Raw genomic sequence first — 17,237 nt, forward strand, 5'->3', positions numbered from 1 at the left:
CCTCTCTCTCTGCCACTCGTCCCACCCATCTCTCTCTTGTGTGTGTGTGTCCGTCGTGTTTAAAGAGCTCCGGTGTTGCGAGCGCGACTCACGCACTGACAAGCAAAGGGCCTACACGAACGGGCGAACGATGTCCGGCCTCTTCAACTCCTATGAGGAGGACTTCAACGACACTGTGCGGGGCCTCCGCGAGGGGTGCTCCAAACTGCAGGCAGACATTGATGCACAATCCGCCCATGAGAAGGACCCGACACGCATCTACCACCCACCGCCTGCCACCGGCCCCCTCAGCCGGGCGCAGCAGCTGCAGGTGGTGCAGCAGAGCCTCTCTCACGCAAAGGACCTGCTCACCAGTATGATGTACGAGATGACAGACCTTGCGCCCTCAGAGGGAGCGGCGGCGAAGGAGAAGGTAGGGGCGTTCCGCAAGATATGCAACGGCCTAGATCGAGAGGTGGCGCAGTTGCGGCAGTCGTGTAATGCGGCGGACAGGACAGACTTGCTTCGGTTTGGCGGCTCCGCTGCTGCCGGCGGCACAGGCGACGCCTTTATGACGGAGGCGGATGCCGACACACAGGCGCATCGCCTCTTGGCCCTTCAAACGACCGAGAAGCTACAAGGCGGCACCAGCACGCTGCGCAAGGCAGAGGCGTACCTCGCGCAGACCAACAGTCTCGGCCGCGAGTCCCTCAACACGCTCCGCACGCAGACAGAGCAGATTGCGCACGTGCAAGAAATCACCAACGACGTCGACGCCGAGATATCCCGAGCGCGGGTGCTTATCAACCAGATGCAGCGCACCGCCATCAAGCACAAGATGTGGCTCATTGGCATCATCCTTCTACTACTCGGCTTCCTCTTCTTCTTCGTCTACCTTCACTGATGGAGCGAAGGAGAGATTGCGTGACTGGGCGTGCTGGCTGTGGGCCGACGTGAGTATCTCTGTGCGTGCGCGCGCTTCCTCCATCGCCTCTTTCGTTGCTGCTGCTCCTCCTTGCCTTGCTACGTATTTTGTATTGCCGGCACAGCTGCACACGTTCTTTGCCGAATTGCTGTGCCCTCTCTGTGTGCACCTCCGCCCCGCAGAGCTTGCCTCTGATCAATTTGACGCGCCGTGCAAGGCGGCAGCCACAAGCCGATGGCGCGCTCCCCAAAGCTGCTCTGCACCGTTGATGGTGGAGGTGGAGAAAGGGAGCTGCGACGAGCGAGAACGGGAGCCGAGCGTTGACGAGATTCACAGATGTGAACGTGGGTATCATGAGAACGTGCCTGCGCCGCCTTGGTTCTGGTGAGGCGCTGTGTGCTTCTGCACTCCGCAGTCACGTGTGTTTCTCCATCGAGCACGGGTGCAGCGTGGCGGCAGTCTAAGGCAGCCGATGACCCCCCCCCCCACAGCGGCACTTTCTACATCTCCCTGGTGCCTTAGTCCACCGCGTTGCGGTGGACGACGAGAGCGCATCAACTTCTCAGAAACCCCGAGGACACAGCGCGTCGGTCCCTTCCTCGCCACCCTGCTTGCTCGTCCGTGCAGTCTGTGCCTCTCCCTCTACCGCCGTCATGCTTTACCTTTTCCACACCGTCTGCGCCCCCTCAAAACCCCTGCATGTCTTTTCCCATGAGAGGAGCGCTGCAGCAATCACAGAGGATCTCGCCTCTCTCCCTCCGAGCTGCTGGCTGCGTTCCCCACACCCCTCCTCCTCTCTCTCTTTCTCTGTGCGTGTGTGCGCTTCTGTTTTACATCGTCCTCCGTCTTGCGCTGAGCACTGCCGTCACGCTCTGCCTCCCTCTTCGCCCTTTGCCGCCGCCTCTTTGGCCGTCAGAGCCGCTCTCCCTCCCGCTCTGCGTGCGCCCCCTCCACTCATGGATTTATGCGTCCTCCCGGGCGCTCCTGCCGTGCCCTGAGGCGACCTGCCGCACCTCTTTGGCTTGTGCAGCGCGCACCCAAGAGGGATCTCTCTCGCCCGTCCCCCCCAACCTTCCCTTCTCCGCCCCTCGCTTCTGTCTCTCGTCCGCTTGCCTTCACTCCTGCAACACCTGCACACGCACAGCGCAGCCGTAGCAGCCATGACAACCTTGTTCCAAGCATACGAGGAGGAGTACCGCGACGGTGTGCGGACCATTCGCGATGAGTCGGAGGCGCTGCGCCACTCGTGCGACCGCAAGGCGGCTGGGTACAAGGCACCCCCTGCCACCGGCCCCGGAAGCCGTGTGCAGCGTGGTGCTCACTTGACGACTGTTTTGGCGCAGGTGCGGGAGCTGGTGAACAGCATGGAGTACGAGGCCAATGATCTCCCCGCGGCGCACAGGCAGACAGCTAAGGAGCGCATTGCCGAGTACCGCACGAACCTGCGCACTTTAGAGGAGGGCATCGCACACCTCAAGGCGGACGCCAGCGCTGCGGATCGACTCGACCTGCTGGGTGACATCGAAAGGAGAAAGACAGGTGCAGGTGGCGCCAACGAAGCGAAGGACCCAGGGGCCCTTGATGACGCGACGAAAGCGCACCGAATGGCGATGCTGGACAACACGGCGAAGTTCAAGGACGCCTCTGGCAAGTTACTGCAGGCCGAGCGCCTCTTGAACGACACGGAGACGGTGGGCAACGAGGCCCTCACGAGCCTGCGCTACCAGACAGAGACGATGCAGCACATTCAGGAAACGACGATCGCGGTCGACGAGGAGGTGTCGGATGCACGCAAGATTATTAGCGGCATGCAGAAGGTGATGATTAAGCACAAACTCATTCTCACAGCCATCATCATCGTTCTTCTCTCTCTGATTTTCGTGGCCATCTACGTCAGCGTCGCGAAGAATCATCGCAACTCGTCCTCCAAATCGACGGAAGCCACTGGCGAACCCATCACATCGGTGGCACCGTCGTTGTCGTGGTTGTCCAGCAAGCTAAAACAGTAGATGGATGAAGCTGAGGCCCCGCTGTCAAGACAGGAACTCGAAGAGGGTGGGGTGCAAGGAACCAACGCACGTGGGACAGAGACGGCGCACCTTGTGCAAGCGCGTCTGCGCAAGACGCGAATCTGTGGCGCTGTCGCACGCCACTGTTCACCGCGTCTCTCGTCGTTCCCCTCCCTACACTCTCTTTCTCATCTGTGCTCCCTATTGTGTCCGTGCGTTCGTGCGCTTCATGACGGGCGCACGTCTGCGCAGGTGCTTACGTATACATATGGGCGCGTGCTGGCGCTGACGATGCTGTCGCAGATGCAACCACTCATGCACGGGTGCTGCAGTCTCGTCCTGAAGCCGCGTGCTTTCTCTCGTGCAATGGCCACTGCTGCCGTGGGTGTGGTGCCTCTCCTCCCTGCCACTTCTTTCTTTCGTGGCTTCGTATGTGCCTCTCTCTGTTTGGGCGTGTCTGGGACGTCTTGCTGTTCTTTGCTCTTGTGGCTGTACGAAGAACCGAGTGATGGTGAGCGCTTCGGTGTGTGCGTGGACGAGTCTTCTCCCGCTCTTTGGAGGCTCGGGAGCCATGCCGACCCACAAGAGAGAGAGGACCCCCACTCGGTTCTCGAGCACAGCCACCGCGTGAGGCAGTGCTGCTTCAGCGCTCATCCTCGCATGCATCGACAGGGCCGGTGGTGTTGCTGCTGTTGCCAGCGGGGGTGGTGAGGCGGGTGGGCTCCGCCAGTGCCCCAACCCCCATCCCTATCTTCATGCGCATGGCGTACTGCGGCTTACCTCACATTCCTCTGCTCCCCCCCCACACACACACGACACTCTCGTCCCGCTTCTCACGCAGCGCGCGCAGGAAGCAGAGGTGCTAGCTACTCTGTTATACTCATGCTGCCTGCCCTTGGTTCTCGTTGTCGAGTTGGCCCTCCACCACCACTCTCCATCCCTCTGCGCGTGTGCACGCATTTCAGTCCACCCGCTCGATTTTTGCCCTCTGCCGCTCACATCAACGCGGTGAGCGAATACTCCGCACGGGTCCACCCCTCCATAGACCGTCTCAAGAGGTGCACATAGAGTCGCGCAGCAGATAAACAGAAAAGCGCTGCTGCGTTGCGAAGCTTTATGCCAGCCAGCGAAAGTGGGAGAAAGGTACGACGTGTAAGCCGAGCAGGCGGCCAGCGTGTGTGCAACTGTGTAGTGCCTTCGATTCACGCACCCTCCTCCGGCGTTCAACCCCCCACCTTTCCGCTTGCTTGTGAGCAACAGGCAAACTGGCGCGGATCCTGCTCTCGACGTCGCGCGCCTTCGCCAGTCGCTTCAGACAATGACTTCGCCAACCTGTGGTGACGAGGCAGGGCGGCGCAGGGATGCCTTGAGGGAGCAGGCCACAATGCTGCTCACGCTGCACCAACACCTGCTGCAGCACCAGAAGGCGGCTCATCAGGCCTTCACCTCTTTGGATCAGGCCTGCTGCTCCTTGGCCGCTTCCTTGGCGGCGCCGTCTGCGTACGGTGTAATCGGCGGCGCAGCTTCGAAGGAGGCGTCGTCTGAGGCGACGTCGCCGTTATCATCGTCGCCGCCGTCCGCCGCGCAAGGATTCACGCAGCTGCTGCGACGTGTCGAGGTGCTTCATCAGTTTCTCTTCACAAATCTGTACGTGCATCAGCGCGAGAGCGTGCTGCGTCTCGTGGACGACGTGGAACGGCTTGTCGCTGACAACGCGCTAGCCCCATCGACCTTGGCGACGCCTCACTCAACGATGCCAGATGGCATTGGCAGCAGCAGCAGCAGCAGCTGTGGCGGGGCTGACGGCTCGCACCTGGGCGAGGAGCTACGAGAGCTGCGCCGGCAAATCACACAGCTCCGCTACCAGCTTGCGCGTCCTGCCAAGGCTCATGCAAGTGGCTGTTTTTCCACGCACACCGACGGCGCCCCCCGCGGGCTGCTACCCCAAGCGCAGACGACATCGTTCTCCTCTCCGCCGCGCGAGAACGGCAACTCTGGCCCCTCCTCGCCAGCACCGCGGGCTGTGCGGCACGCCCCCAGAGCCCCTCGTGCACAGGCAGGGGTGGCTGCATCGAAGATGCAAGGGGCCGCACGCCAGAATATGCCCCGACTGCGGCTCTTTGCGGTGTCCTCGGCGTTCCGGAAACACGGCGTCGCCGGTCAGAAGGGCCTTGCCGCCGTGCTGTACGCAGTGCAGCGTCGCTTTCACGTTCACGCTGTTGTACTTGGCTGCACGCCAAGCCCGGAGGCGGAGGTGGACGTGGCTGTGCGACTCGGCTGCTTGTGCCTTGTAGTGCCGCATCATGACCTAGGCAGCTTCCCGGTGCACGCTGGCTTAGTCGTCACCAGTGATCGAGCGGTGATCGCCCACATGGAGAGCCGCGGCAACGGCATGTCTTCCACCGCGGACACGTCACCGTTGGGGGGCGACGCGGCGGAGTGCGATGAGGATCTGGCGCTCATGGCCGACGGCGGCGGCAAATGCACGGCCGCTCTCGAGGAGCTCTTCGTGTCGCTCGAGGCGGATCTTCCGCTGATGACCGCTGCCGAGCCGGTGTGCCCATCGCTGTTCACTACCGCTGCGGCGGAACGCGACGCGCCCGGTAGTCAGGCGCTCGTCGTTGAGCGGTCAGCGCTGCACCGAGACGGGCGCCAAACATCGCGTCAGCGAAAGCGCCATTGCTCTGGCGGCGCTGCGCGCTCATCTGTTCACTCGACATCTGCATCAGCGCCTGAGGGTGTTGCCGTGTCAACGTGTGAGTCCGACGCTCTGTTGAATACGGCAGCGGATCTCTCCAGTCCGTCTTCGCGCGCTCGCATCACTGGCGCCTCGTGGCTGCGAACGGGCGCCGTTGCCGACGTGATGAACCCTGCAGAGGTGTACGATGCAGCGGCAGATGCAGACGTCATCGTTCCCTCGCAGCTCGCCGTCGAGTCACAGCACGTGGGCATCACGCAGAACTTTTCATCGTCGCGCCGCTCGGCTACCCCATCCGACTCCCCGTGCGCCACCCCGGTGCTGCGTCCGCACGAGGGCGTTGCGAGAGCCGATGAGGCGGCCTCTTCGGCCTCCGCTGCTGACGGAAGTGCGTCTCAGCAGCTTGTCTTTCAGATTAGCAACTCTGTCAAGTACCTGAAAGCTCAGTTGATGGAAGCCATTGTACAACTTGGCGGGGTGGTGGACCAGAGCTCCGGCTACAGCCGCGCGTGCCGCTACCTTGTGGTGGCGGAGGGCATCACAGAGAGGACGGAGAAGTACCTTGGCGCCTGCGCTGCTGCCGCGTACATTGTGCCGCCGCGCTTCGTCTTCGACTCGCACCGTCGTGGCTACTGGCTAGCGAACCGCGTTCAAGAGTACGACATGAGCCCTCAGCGCATCATCGCACACGCGCCGCGCGCCGTTCCAATCTTCAGCAACTGGCGAGTTGTTCTCATCACTTGCCGTGCCGCCGCTGCACGGGGCGTGCTGGCGGCGTTGCAGGCTGGTGGCTGCACACAGGCCACCGCGTTTGTGGTGGACATTACGGCAGAACCACCGATGGACCCCGGCGCGCGCTCGTGCACCTACGACGAGACTTGTGCAACCGCCGAGGGACTTGTCGAAGGGGTGTGCCCATCTAGCAGCATCGCTGCACACACGCTGCAGTCGGCGACGCACATCCTTGTCGAGTGCAGCGCCGTCACCGCTCATGGACTCTTTCAAATGCCGGACTGGATGCCGGCCTGCGTGCGTCAGCCCGAGTACCAGCCCCGCGTCTTCACGCTGGAGCTGCTTTACTTTTGCCTATGCGCGCATCCAGAGCGCGTCTTCGACGCGGAGGGCCAGCTGAGCGAGGTGGACGCCCTCACCCCCGCTTGCCGAGTCGAGCCTGCCTGAGCAGGTACTACTGCCACAGCTTTGGAGGAGCGACGTCCTTGCGGTGCGCTTGGAGGGGGAGGGAGAGGGGCGATAGCGGCTGGTGTGGCGGCTCTTCGACGCGTTCTAGACAGAGGCGCGCACGTTCCTCGCATGGCGCGACCAGGGAAAGAGACTGTCGCCGCTTGAGGGCCGAGAGAGCCCCAGTGTGCGGAGATGCACGCAGGTGCGCACACTGCGGTGTAGGCGTACCCAAGAGTGGTGACTGATGACGACTGCCGCTCCTGCTCTCCTCTTCTCCCTCACTCTCTCGCACCTAGTGAGATGAGCTTCACCCCACTGCACTCGAAAACGAAGAAGGCTCGTCTTGGCGGCGTGAGGGCGCCCACAGAGTCGATGCGTTATTTCAGCTTTATGGAGGGAGGGGGGATGGGGGGGGTCATGCGTACATGCGCCTCCTTCTATACCGCGGGAGGGGAGGGTGGGTTGTGCTTCCCACATTCCCGTCACGACATGCGATGCCGTTTCGTCTCTCCCGTCTCTGCTTCTTCTCCTTTTTGTTGCGCCACTGTGTGCGTGTGTGTGCCTGCGTGTTGCCCGCATGCAAGGCAGTGGAGGGGGTGGGGTCGCAGCTGTTTCTTCCGGGCGGCTTCCGGCCGCGGCGCACGGGCATATGCATGTGCGTGTGGGGCGTCACAGCTCTTTTTTCCTGCCTCTTATGCCAGGGAGGATGTGAACTGGCTTTCGCTACCTTGTCTGTGAGCTCCAGTCTGTCCCGCCCTGTGACCCGCGCCTCACCGTGCGCGCGACCGGGGTGAGAGGCACACGATGGATAAGGGAAAGGTGGGCCCTGCACGTTCGCAGAAGGCATTGAAAAGATAAGCAGCAATGCTCTCAGAGTGGAATGCAGAAGTGCGCTCCTCCCCCACCTCCGCCCAGCTGGCCACGCCCGACGAGCTGATAACATCGCCCAGAACAGGTCAGGAAAGGGGCGACGGAGCCCCACAACCCCATCGCTGCCGTCTTCTCCTGCTTCATTTCCTTTTGATTTCACGCCAGAGAGGGAACGAGGCATGCGCATACAAGCAGACGTGGCACGCACGTAGACAGGCACGTGAACAACCATGCACTTGGAGACGCGTGCGCGTCCACCTGCATCGGTGCTTGCATGCTTCTCTCCGTAGTGAGCGAGATGCGTAAGATGAGGAGGCAGGATGCATCGCGCAGATGACGTGTCGCAGCGTTGCGCTGGGCTGCACCCCTTCTCTACTCACTTTCCATGCCGTTGCCCCTCTCTCACCTCGCCACTACTCCCCTTCCCCCTGTCTCCCTCCTCTTTGATCTCTGCTTGTTCAGTACTGCTCTTACGCGCCCGTCATACTCATCCGTACATCCACAGTCCCCATAACCGCGTCTCGCCAGGGTTGCGTTTCCCCTCGCCCTCCTTCCGCTGCCTTTCTCCTGCACTTGCTCCACCCTAGACACTCTCGCGGATGATACACACGCGCCGCCGCGTAACGCACAGGAGGATCTCTTAACTTCTGCAGGCGAGAATGCCTGTCATCCTGCACACCGGTGCTCGCGTCGCACCTGGTGACGCCATCTTCACATCCCCTGCCGCTGTGACGACCTCCCACGATGCCCTCGAAGGCGCTGCTGCCGAGGAGGCGGATGTTGTGCCGGGTGAGGGATGTGTGGTGCAGTACGTAGAGCGATACGTAGCTCCAAGTGCGCCAACCGCGTCGGCGCCGTCGGCAGTGGTGGAGCGCTCGATTATAGCCACCCGTCACGGCGTCGCGCAATGGGATGGGCGCCTTGTGTCTGTCTTTGCCCTCGCCTCCTGCGCTCTTGCCTCGGCCGGTGGGACAGGGTACGCGACAGCGTGCGGCGCAGGCGCCTCCGTCGGTTCTGCAGTCTCGTCTCCGCGACACGCCGTGCTCGGGCCGCGGCCGGGCGACACAGTGCATATCCGCATCACTCGGCTGAACCGCCTCTTTGCCTTTGGCGAGATCCTTGCCGTGAACTGGAGTTGGTGTAGCCATCGCAGTTTCTTCTCTGCGGCGGCCGGCGGCGGCAGCAACAGCGGCGTCTTCAAGGGCATCCTGCGACAGGAGGACATCCGACCGTTCAAACCCACGAAAGACCAGCTGCTGCCCCCTCCGCTGTCGCTGGCTTTCGGGGTGGGGGATGTCGTGCTCGCCGAGGTCATCTCACAGTCCGACGCGCACCAGTGCCAGCTCAGCACCACTGGCGAGGGCTGCGGCGTTGTGGAGAGCTTCATAACCACCGTCGAGGGGCAATACGGGGGCCAAGCGAAGGTGAAGCTGGAGCACATACCCGGCCGTCGCGATGCCATGATGATTCGGAGCACGGGGGAGGTGGTGCCGCGGTGGTGCCCGCTGCTGCTATAAGCGCTGCGACAAACGCCATCATCGCGCCGTGGTGCTGGCTGCGTGTCTGTGTGCCGAGAAGCATGCTGCCGCAACGCCTTCCTTTACACAGGAGCCCCTCTCCTCCTCTCCTCGCAAACGCACGCACACATGCACGCTGACGCACAGGCGTTCTCCAACGCACATGCTGCAATGCAAGGCGCTGCTAACGGCCCTCAACTCCCATAGCCCGGCCCACTCACATAATAGACTGTAAGGTAATCCAACACTGATCGCGAGGCGCACACGGTGTCATATGCACATCCTCACATTCCCAGGACGGCCTTCGTGTAAGCTACCACACGATGTTGTTGGGGTGCACTCCCCCCACGCCTCCCCTTAGTCCACCACCACGCCGGCTTCTCCCTCTCCATCCATGACCGCGCCATCGCCCCTTCATCCTCACCGCCACCGCTTTGCTGTCTGAGGGGGTGGGTGGGAGCACGTCAGGAATGGCGGATGGGGGAGGCGAGGGAGCCTCTCACGGGACAGCCACGGCAGCAGTTTCAGGCATGAGCAGAGCGGTGCTGGCGACGGGTGAAGCGTTGAGCATCGCTACGGCCTCTGTGCATGCGAAGCCTCGCAATCAAAGACATGCTTTCGAGATCATGCGCCACTCACTACCACCTCCGACTCGACGATGCATTCTATCGCTGCCTTTTCCCTCCTGCTTCGTTTGTTTGTCTGTGTGCCTGTCCTGACACTGCGCACGCACGACAACTCGCTCGCTCACTCGTAGACGTGCACAGCCGAATCGCATCCTCCTCACTCGCCCTAAGCTCCCCTCCTCTTCGCTCTTTCTCTCCACTGCGCACGTATCCCCACACCCTTGTTTCCTTCTCTCACGTACACGGCTGCTTCTCTCGTGCTCTTCTTCTCGAAGTGACATGTTGGCAAGTCGAGCAGCAACTGCTCTCCTCGCTCGCAAAACGTCAGCTCTCCACACCGGGGGGGGGGGGGAGGCGGGCCGCCGACTGTGCCCCTGCAACACCGGAGGCACCGGCGCGGTGCACCACATCGCCTGTTGATGAAAGGGACGTGCTTCTGCCTTGGATAGAGCACAGCGATGACGGCGCACCTCGAGGGGAGCAGACCGGCAAGGGGATGTCTCTGATGCGCGTGCGTGCTTGGCTCTCTCTCACATTCAGCACTGCGCTGCCAACTATCAGGACCGTGCTCTGCGGCCGGCTGAGCGACTGCACAAACGCAATGCACCCCGATGATGACTGGCGCTAACTCGCCGGTAAGGCCTACATGATTCTCACCCTGCTCTCGACTGTGTGCTGATGCCCGTCTTCCTTGCGGTGCTGGTGTGGTGCCGACAGCACCACGGCCCGTCAGCGCCGCGTCTAGCTGCCCTCCTGGGCTCTTCGCGGTGGGAAATGCTGATCGTTGTGTCGCTGCTGCTGCTCTTCTCCTGCGGGCCTTCAGGGGGAGCCCCGCGTGGGGGGTGAGGGATGCCTTCACATACAGCGCCGGCGAACTTGCGTGGACTGCGTTATAGACTGCCTTGGCCGCGCCCAGCTTCTGCGTTGGTAGGTTCAGCGTGCGGTGGGCTGTGGTGGGCAAGCAGCACGCGCAAGGCGTGTAGTGGCCTACGCTCACTTCGCCACTACCTCAACGCATTTTTGGTCCCCGTTTCGCAGCTCCACGCACTCACTTCTCGCGTGAGACAACCTTGCGCCCCCCCCCCACCGAGGTTCCTGCCTCCGTTTCTCTGCATAACTCTACTACCCCCTTCCTCTAAATGCTGTTTCCAACCGCCCCTCACTGGCTCTCAGCTGTCTCCCCGATCACGATCGTACCGCACGGCGCGTGTATGTGCATGCGTTGCTGCTGAAGTCGTACTCGTGCTGCGCCCTCGTATTTCTTCTGTTCCTTTCCCCTCTTTTCCGTAGCTCATCCCCACCGCTCCCGCCGCCTAGCCTTCTCTCTCTTCTGCAGTATGCCTGTTAGCGTGCCGCAGTGCTCGCCACTCTCTTCAACCATGTCACCACAGCTCATGCTTCCTATCTGCTCTCACGATGTCTTCGCCTTTCCCGACTGCTGATGCACTTGTGTGGCCTGCTCGCGTCTCTCCGCCGTCCTCCATCGTGGAGTGCATGCCAGCGACTCTGCTGAGGCGCTGCGGTGGTGACGCGCACACGTCTTGGCTCTCTTCTCACGCCGCGGCTCCTCGTCGCCCTTGACTCCTCCCCCTTCCCGCCTGACTCTCCCTCTTACTCCCCAGACGCACATACGACCTCGCATCTCTCTTTATTAGTAGCAGGTCCCACCCGGGCTCCCCTACCCCTCCATCCGCTGCTGCGACACCGAACGCAGCCTGCACAGACACGGCCCCTCTCTCTGCCTTCCCTTCTTTACTTTTCCCCTACTTTCTGCTCGCCAGTGCGGCCCACAGCAACAGAAATGATGCATTTCGGAGATGACGACGTAAAGAAGCTCTCGCCGACGAACTAGGCGATGCGGAACATCGACCACATGGAGCCGGAGATGCACTTAGCTTCTGGGCTGCGCTGCGAGGAGGTCAGCGTCATACACTCCCCCGTGCCGCGGCGGGCCGTGTGGATGATGCGTGTCTTTGCGTGCATCTCGATGCTGCTTAGCGCCGCGTTGTTCGTCTTATGGGCCATCTTCGCCTTTGCATTCGGGCTGCTGCTTACGGCTGCACACGGCACCGCACTCGGCGCCTTTGTTGTGACCGCCTTCGTCATCTCCATCTTTGGGGCGGTGGCCTACCTGCTGACGACGTTGTTTGTGGCAGTGCTTCTGCGGTGCTCGCTATGCTACAGGTGCAGGTCGTCGAATGCGACACGCCTGTCCTGCTACGAGGCCGTCATGTGCGCTCTGATTTTGTTGTTCTCCTGCGCACTGTCGTGTTTCACCGGCTTCCTCCTCGCAGACTCGCGGTCAGACCAGAACATGAAAATGCTGACTGCGATGTGTGTCCTCACGACCTTTTGCACAGTGTCTTTCGGCGCATTTTCCGTGCTGCTGGTGATGCATGGCGTACCGCGTACGTAGAGCCGTGAGTGCCTCCTCCGCATCGGTGCTCCGTGCAGCGCTGCGGCGACGACGACTGGGCAGCATTGTCTTGTGGATATCCACACCTGTGGGCGCGCAGATACGGCGATGACGGACAGGCGGTACCGCGAGTGCGCCATTGGAGGCCAGAGACGAAGAAGTCGCTTCGTCGGCGCTGCCACACCCACGACCGCTGCGCCACACAATCGTCGTCGATGCGTGTCAGCCATCCGATTCGTCTTTTCAACACCCGCGCATCCTGCTGGCCCTCACTCTCTCTTCGTGCAGCTCTGCGCCGCATACCTTCGCCTTTTGGTCTCTTTCAGTCTCATGCGTTCTTCGCTGCAGTACGCTGATCCTGTCTGTGGACCCCACCCGCTGCGCCCTCACGCGCACCCTCACTCATCTGTTTGCCCTCGCTTCCTTTTCTCTTCGTGTGATTGGCGACCGTGAGCCGCGGCGTGGGTGGCACTGTCCCTCGCATGTCCACGTGTGTGCTTGTGTGCACATTGCGATGAAGGCTTGCCTTGAAGAGGGAAAGCGGGCGGCCGGCGGGCCGCCCCCTGGCTCTACGACCTCCGCTGTCTCAACCCTCTTTCCCTCTTCCTCTTTCGCAGCCGGCCAGTGGGCCTTTGTGGATGTCGAAGCGATGTTTTCCTTTTCGGTTTCTTCAACGGGCTTGCTTCCTATGCTCTGCGGGTTCGTGTGTGCGCGGCATTCTCCAGACGGCCCGGGCTAACGAGCACCTCCGGTGCACCGGCTGCAAGCGCGAATTTTGAATATTTCGACGCACGCCGTAGTGCCCTTAGCTGAACCGTTGTTTACATCCCTTTTCGTGTTGCCATTCGAAGTCCCGCTCCGGTCTTTGCTGCACTGTATCTTACACCTTTTTTCATGCCAGAGTCCGCCACGCCTGTCCGGCCCCCGTGCACATCTCAACGCGGTGAAACATGAAGGCTGGACGGAGGGGCGGGCCAGCACTCTGATAGCATTTTTCTTTCCCTTTCAGCGCGCCCACCCTCGGCCGCGCAACATGAGCTCGCCCCTGCTCCACCACCACCCTGACCCTGTCGCAGACTCCATCGCGTGGTGCGGGGCAGCGCCAGTAAACGTGCGTTGCAACGATGCGCCGGCTCCGCCATCTGCACGCGGCCTCAGAGTCTACCTCTACCCCCCGCTGAGCCGGCCGCCCTCACAGCCGCTCACCCATCATGCCGGTCGCCACCTGGTGGCGTCCCTCGGGGTGGCGCTCAGGCTCTCCCCCCTCCCACCACTCGTGGGCAGTGCGAGGGCCGTGTGTGTGGGATACACGCTCGAGTCGCGCCGGCACCCTGCCCGTCATGTGGATGGCACCGACGTGCTCGATGTCGCGGGTGGTCCCGGCGCCGCACCATCCAGGACCTGGCCGCCGACATCAGTAGCGATGAAGCGCTCTGGGTTCGCCACGTCGTGGGCACTTGGCCCTGTCACCGCCGGAGGTTTGCTCTGGCATTCGGCATGGGATAGGCTGTGGAGGGGGATGCTGTGCCCTGTGGTGCCACGCACTGCGGTGTGTCCCCCCGTTGTCGGGCTTACCGTGTTCGTAATGAGAAAGCGAAAAGGCCACCAGCGCAGGGAAGCCTTTTACGTGGAAGCAGGGCTGTCTGCCGAGTCGCCCTCTCGAGGGCGGTCATCAGTTTTGGATGGCAGCCGGGTGAATGGAGTGATGCGCGTGTGACGGAGCACGCCTCTCGCGTCTCTGGTCTGCATGGAAAACGGCCTCCGCTGATGCAGCTGACGACAGTTTTCCTTGCAGCGTGGCGAGAATCCTCTTGAGGTGACGGATGCGTTGCTGTTGATGTGGTGATGAGGGAAGGAGACAACCACAGAGGAAAGTTGCGGCGTTCGAGTTGTTTGCTTCGCCACTGGACCGATGCCTTTACGCGTTTTGTGTGTTTCATATCTTGTTTCCCGTTTTCTTTGAGAAGGGGGGCCGCATTGACCTCGTGGCTCCTTCTCTCTCGTTGTTTCCGTTTTCCGTGTCGTCGGAGTAGGCCCCGTCTCCCCATCGGACCCTCTTCTTGTCTCCACCCAGTGAGACAGGAAGGCGGGAGGAGCCGATGGCTCCCCACTCTCGTTAGTGCACGAAAACTATTCGTATAGGGCGCATTCATGTCCTTTGATCAGAAACACGCGCTCTATTTTTTTTCAGTATGGCCCCTAGTGTACGCGACACGGTCGCACACATCCAAGAGGTTGGATCGATGGTGACGAGCACGCCGACTCGCTCACGGCCTCCGTTCAACTTTTTCTGCCTTTATGTATTTTGCCCCCCCCCCCCCCCTCTCGCTCACAGCGGCGAAGGAGCGTAGGCGTTCACATAAGTGCCTGTCTGCGTGTGCGTGCATGCGAGTGAGAGTGCCGGACGCGTTGTCTCCCGACGTCTCTTCCGTTCTGCGTGCTCACGCAGATTTTTCCGTCTTTTTTTTTCGAAGCAAAAGAAAAGAAGAAGTCGGCCGCGGCGCAGCGCCGTGGCTCTTCTCTTTTCTCGTGACGGTGGGGAGCGGAGAGGGAGCGTTGCACCTCGCTTCACCATCTCAATCACAGCAGCCTTACACCCCGATCACCACGGCCCCAAGCACCCTCTTTCTCTCTGTCGCACCAATGGCGGTGAAGAGAGCCGGAGATGGGCACGAAAAACTGGACGTGCGTGACGGCTTATGTGTGCATGTGCATGAGCGAGCGCCTGCGCTACTTTTCGTGTCCGATCGTTGTGCTGCGTAATGCGCTGCTCTGAAGGAGGTTATGACTCATTCTTCTTGCTCTTGCTGCCATGCTCTCCACCATCTCCGCCCTCTTTCCCTCTCTTCGCTTGACGTGCCTGCTGTGGTGGCGGGACGGTTCGACCAGGCCCACGGCTCGCCGTCTTGCGCGCTCAGGCTCCTGGGCGAGTGACGCTTGCCATGCGCATGCGCCCGATCGCACACATTTGCCTATGCATGCGTGAGTCTGTGCGCCTATCTTGCTTGATGGCACACTCATTCTTCTCTCGTTCTCTCCTGTGATGGACGCTTCTTGTGATGCGCGCACTTGCAGCTGTTGGCTGAGAACTCGAGGGCCTCCCCTGCGTCTGTCCGCCCTGTTGGCACTGCGCTCACCCTTCGCCGTCCCACCCCCCGTCCCATTCTTTCTCTTCGAAGAACAAGGAGGGGGAAGAGAAAGGGCCACTCAAGTCTTCGCTGCCACTGCAGACACTCAGCCGCAGCCCTCTTCCCTCTCTCTGAAGTTCCAACTCTCCGCTTCAGCATCATCCGGCATCTCCGGTGCACGACAACGCGCCCAGACCTGTTTAGGCTTGCCGCCTTTCCCGGCGCTCGCCGCTCATCCCCATTCTCGTGACGGCGACGACCGACGCTGCGCGGAAGGGTCATGAGAATGATGAAGCCGCTGTGTTGTTCCCCAAGGCGCATGCTGTCGGCGCTCGTGGGCTGTCAGCGTTCTCACGTGGTTGTCGGTGGTGCTGGTCGGTGCGCTGGCCACGGCGATGGAGGTGATTGCGTGCTACATGATGGAGGACCTGGACAAGCGCCCTCATAGCGATTTGGACCTGGTAACTAAGGCAGTCATCGCATGTGCGCTGTATGCGGCGACTGTGGATGCGGTGACGACATCCTTTCTCTCCAGCATCGCTGTCGAGGTGCCTTGAGCTGTGCGTGGTGTGCAGTGGCTCTCCCCGTCTCACCCATCATGCTGCCAAGTGTTTGCGTGCGCGCTTTTCCCTGCGCGGTCTCTTCCGGCCACGTACCTTTCCGTGGTTTCCGTGTACGACACCGTGCGGAGCGGAGATGAAGACGTGCGTTTGTGCGTCTTGTGGCCCCTCACGCGTGCGTGCACCACTTGCTTCGGCGCCTTCCGTGCCGTGGGGATCATTTCTGGCAGGTGCGTTGTGCAACGCTGCGAAAGAGGGGAAGGCAGGCGCACACCTTTCGACCTCATCGCCCACATACACCTCTCCGCTCCACCCGACGCGGTGGTGCAGAGCTCGACGAAACGCAGCCCAAGCTGTTGGCGTGAATGCCGTATTGTCTTCCCTTTTCCCTCCGGTCGGTGGAAGGAGGGGGTCGCACCATGCGTTGCTCTGCCTACACCTTTCTCCTGTTCTGGAACGAACAGTGCGTACCGTCCTACTGATCATTGCCCACTGTTGAGACTTGCGCACGCATCCGCTTCAGCACCGCCACCGCCATCCACGCAAATGACGGAACGAGTTGTTGTGCGCTTGTTCCGTCCTACACATGCACGCGCTGCGCAGTGCAGAGTCCAGCGTGCGGGTATGTTTCTGCGCGTGCACTGCTGCGCATTCCTTGTTGTGTGTCTCAGTGCTCCGCCTCCCGCCTTGCTGCTTCGGTCATACTGACGTGCGCTGTCTTCCCTCTCCATCCGTGCCGCCTCTCTCCATCGCTTCTTCTCTTGGGCGTACGCGCCCACTGTATATGCATGCTCCCTCCCCCTTCGCCCGCACCTGGTGATACGCGTGCGCGTGCGCATCTCCGTCCGTCTGACGCTCCCTTCCGCCCTCCCTCACTTCACTAGTCGTCGCGCTTTGGGCCTTTCGCCCATCCGTGGCGGTGCCGCGTTTATCGTTCACGCGTTGCCCCCCGCGTGTGCTTCTCTACTCTCTACACCGTCAACCTCTCTTACGTGATATCACGCAGCAGCTGTTAAGTGTGCGCACACCGTCGGTGCTCACGGCACACTTGCTTCGCAGTTGTCGTCTCCGCGCCAGCACCACCGCGGCACATGTCGCATCCATATATGTTTCGGCATCATCGTTCGCTCTTCATTGTCTCTCGCCACACGGCTGCACTGCGCATGCTCCTTCCTATGTCGTGACGCCAGTTCTCTCGGCTTCCTTCCTCCCTTCCTCGTGTTTCTGCGCCTTTGCACACGCCACGCTATCTGCCGGCCTCAAATGTAGTTCCCCAGATCTCTCTACACACCGCTCGCGTGCGTGCGTGAGCTCCCTCTCTGCGAAG

At 61.5% G+C, this 17,237-nt stretch overlaps 5 protein-coding genes and 1 pseudogene across 6 annotated transcripts; all 6 read left to right on the forward strand.

Annotated features, from left to right (window-relative positions):
* Window positions 1-130: 130 nt before the first annotated feature.
* On the forward strand, window positions 131-883 carry LINJ_23_1790 (conserved hypothetical protein; the record flags this gene model as incomplete). Its single annotated transcript, XM_001465815.1, has 1 exon — window positions 131-883. One exon carries the CDS (start codon window positions 131-133, stop codon window positions 881-883), a length of 753 nt encoding a protein of 250 aa, XP_001465852.1.
* Window positions 884-2,064: 1,181 nt separating this feature from the next.
* LINJ_23_1800 (conserved hypothetical protein) lies at window positions 2,065-2,913 on the forward strand (the record flags this gene model as incomplete). Its single annotated transcript, XM_001465816.1, has 1 exon — window positions 2,065-2,913. One exon carries the CDS (start codon window positions 2,065-2,067, stop codon window positions 2,911-2,913), a length of 849 nt encoding a protein of 282 aa, XP_001465853.1.
* A 1,318-nt stretch (window positions 2,914-4,231) lies between these two features.
* Window positions 4,232-6,790, forward strand: LINJ_23_1810 (conserved hypothetical protein; the record flags this gene model as incomplete). Its single annotated transcript, XM_001465817.1, has 1 exon — window positions 4,232-6,790. The coding sequence occupies one exon, from the start codon at window positions 4,232-4,234 to the stop codon at window positions 6,788-6,790; it is 2,559 nt and encodes an 852-aa protein (XP_001465854.1).
* A 1,532-nt stretch (window positions 6,791-8,322) lies between these two features.
* LINJ_23_1820 (putative Csl4p homologue) lies at window positions 8,323-9,180 on the forward strand (the record flags this gene model as incomplete). Its single annotated transcript, XM_001465818.1, has 1 exon — window positions 8,323-9,180. One exon carries the CDS (start codon window positions 8,323-8,325, stop codon window positions 9,178-9,180), a length of 858 nt encoding a protein of 285 aa, XP_001465855.1.
* A 2,481-nt stretch (window positions 9,181-11,661) lies between these two features.
* Window positions 11,662-12,222, forward strand: LINJ_23_1830 (hypothetical protein, unknown function; the record flags this gene model as incomplete). The annotated part of the gene is made up of 1 exon (XM_001465819.1): window positions 11,662-12,222. One exon carries the CDS (start codon window positions 11,662-11,664, stop codon window positions 12,220-12,222), a length of 561 nt encoding a protein of 186 aa, XP_001465856.1.
* A 3,685-nt stretch (window positions 12,223-15,907) lies between these two features.
* On the forward strand, window positions 15,908-16,618 carry LINJ_23_1840 (annotated as a pseudogene). Its single transcript has one exon. A coding segment is annotated over exon 1 (711 nt).
* Window positions 16,619-17,237: the final 619 nt, after the last annotated feature.

Source organism: Leishmania infantum, chromosome 23 (genome assembly GCF_000002875.2).
Source record: "Leishmania infantum JPCM5 genome chromosome 23".
Taxonomy (NCBI): Eukaryota; Euglenozoa; class Kinetoplastea; order Trypanosomatida; family Trypanosomatidae; genus Leishmania; species Leishmania infantum.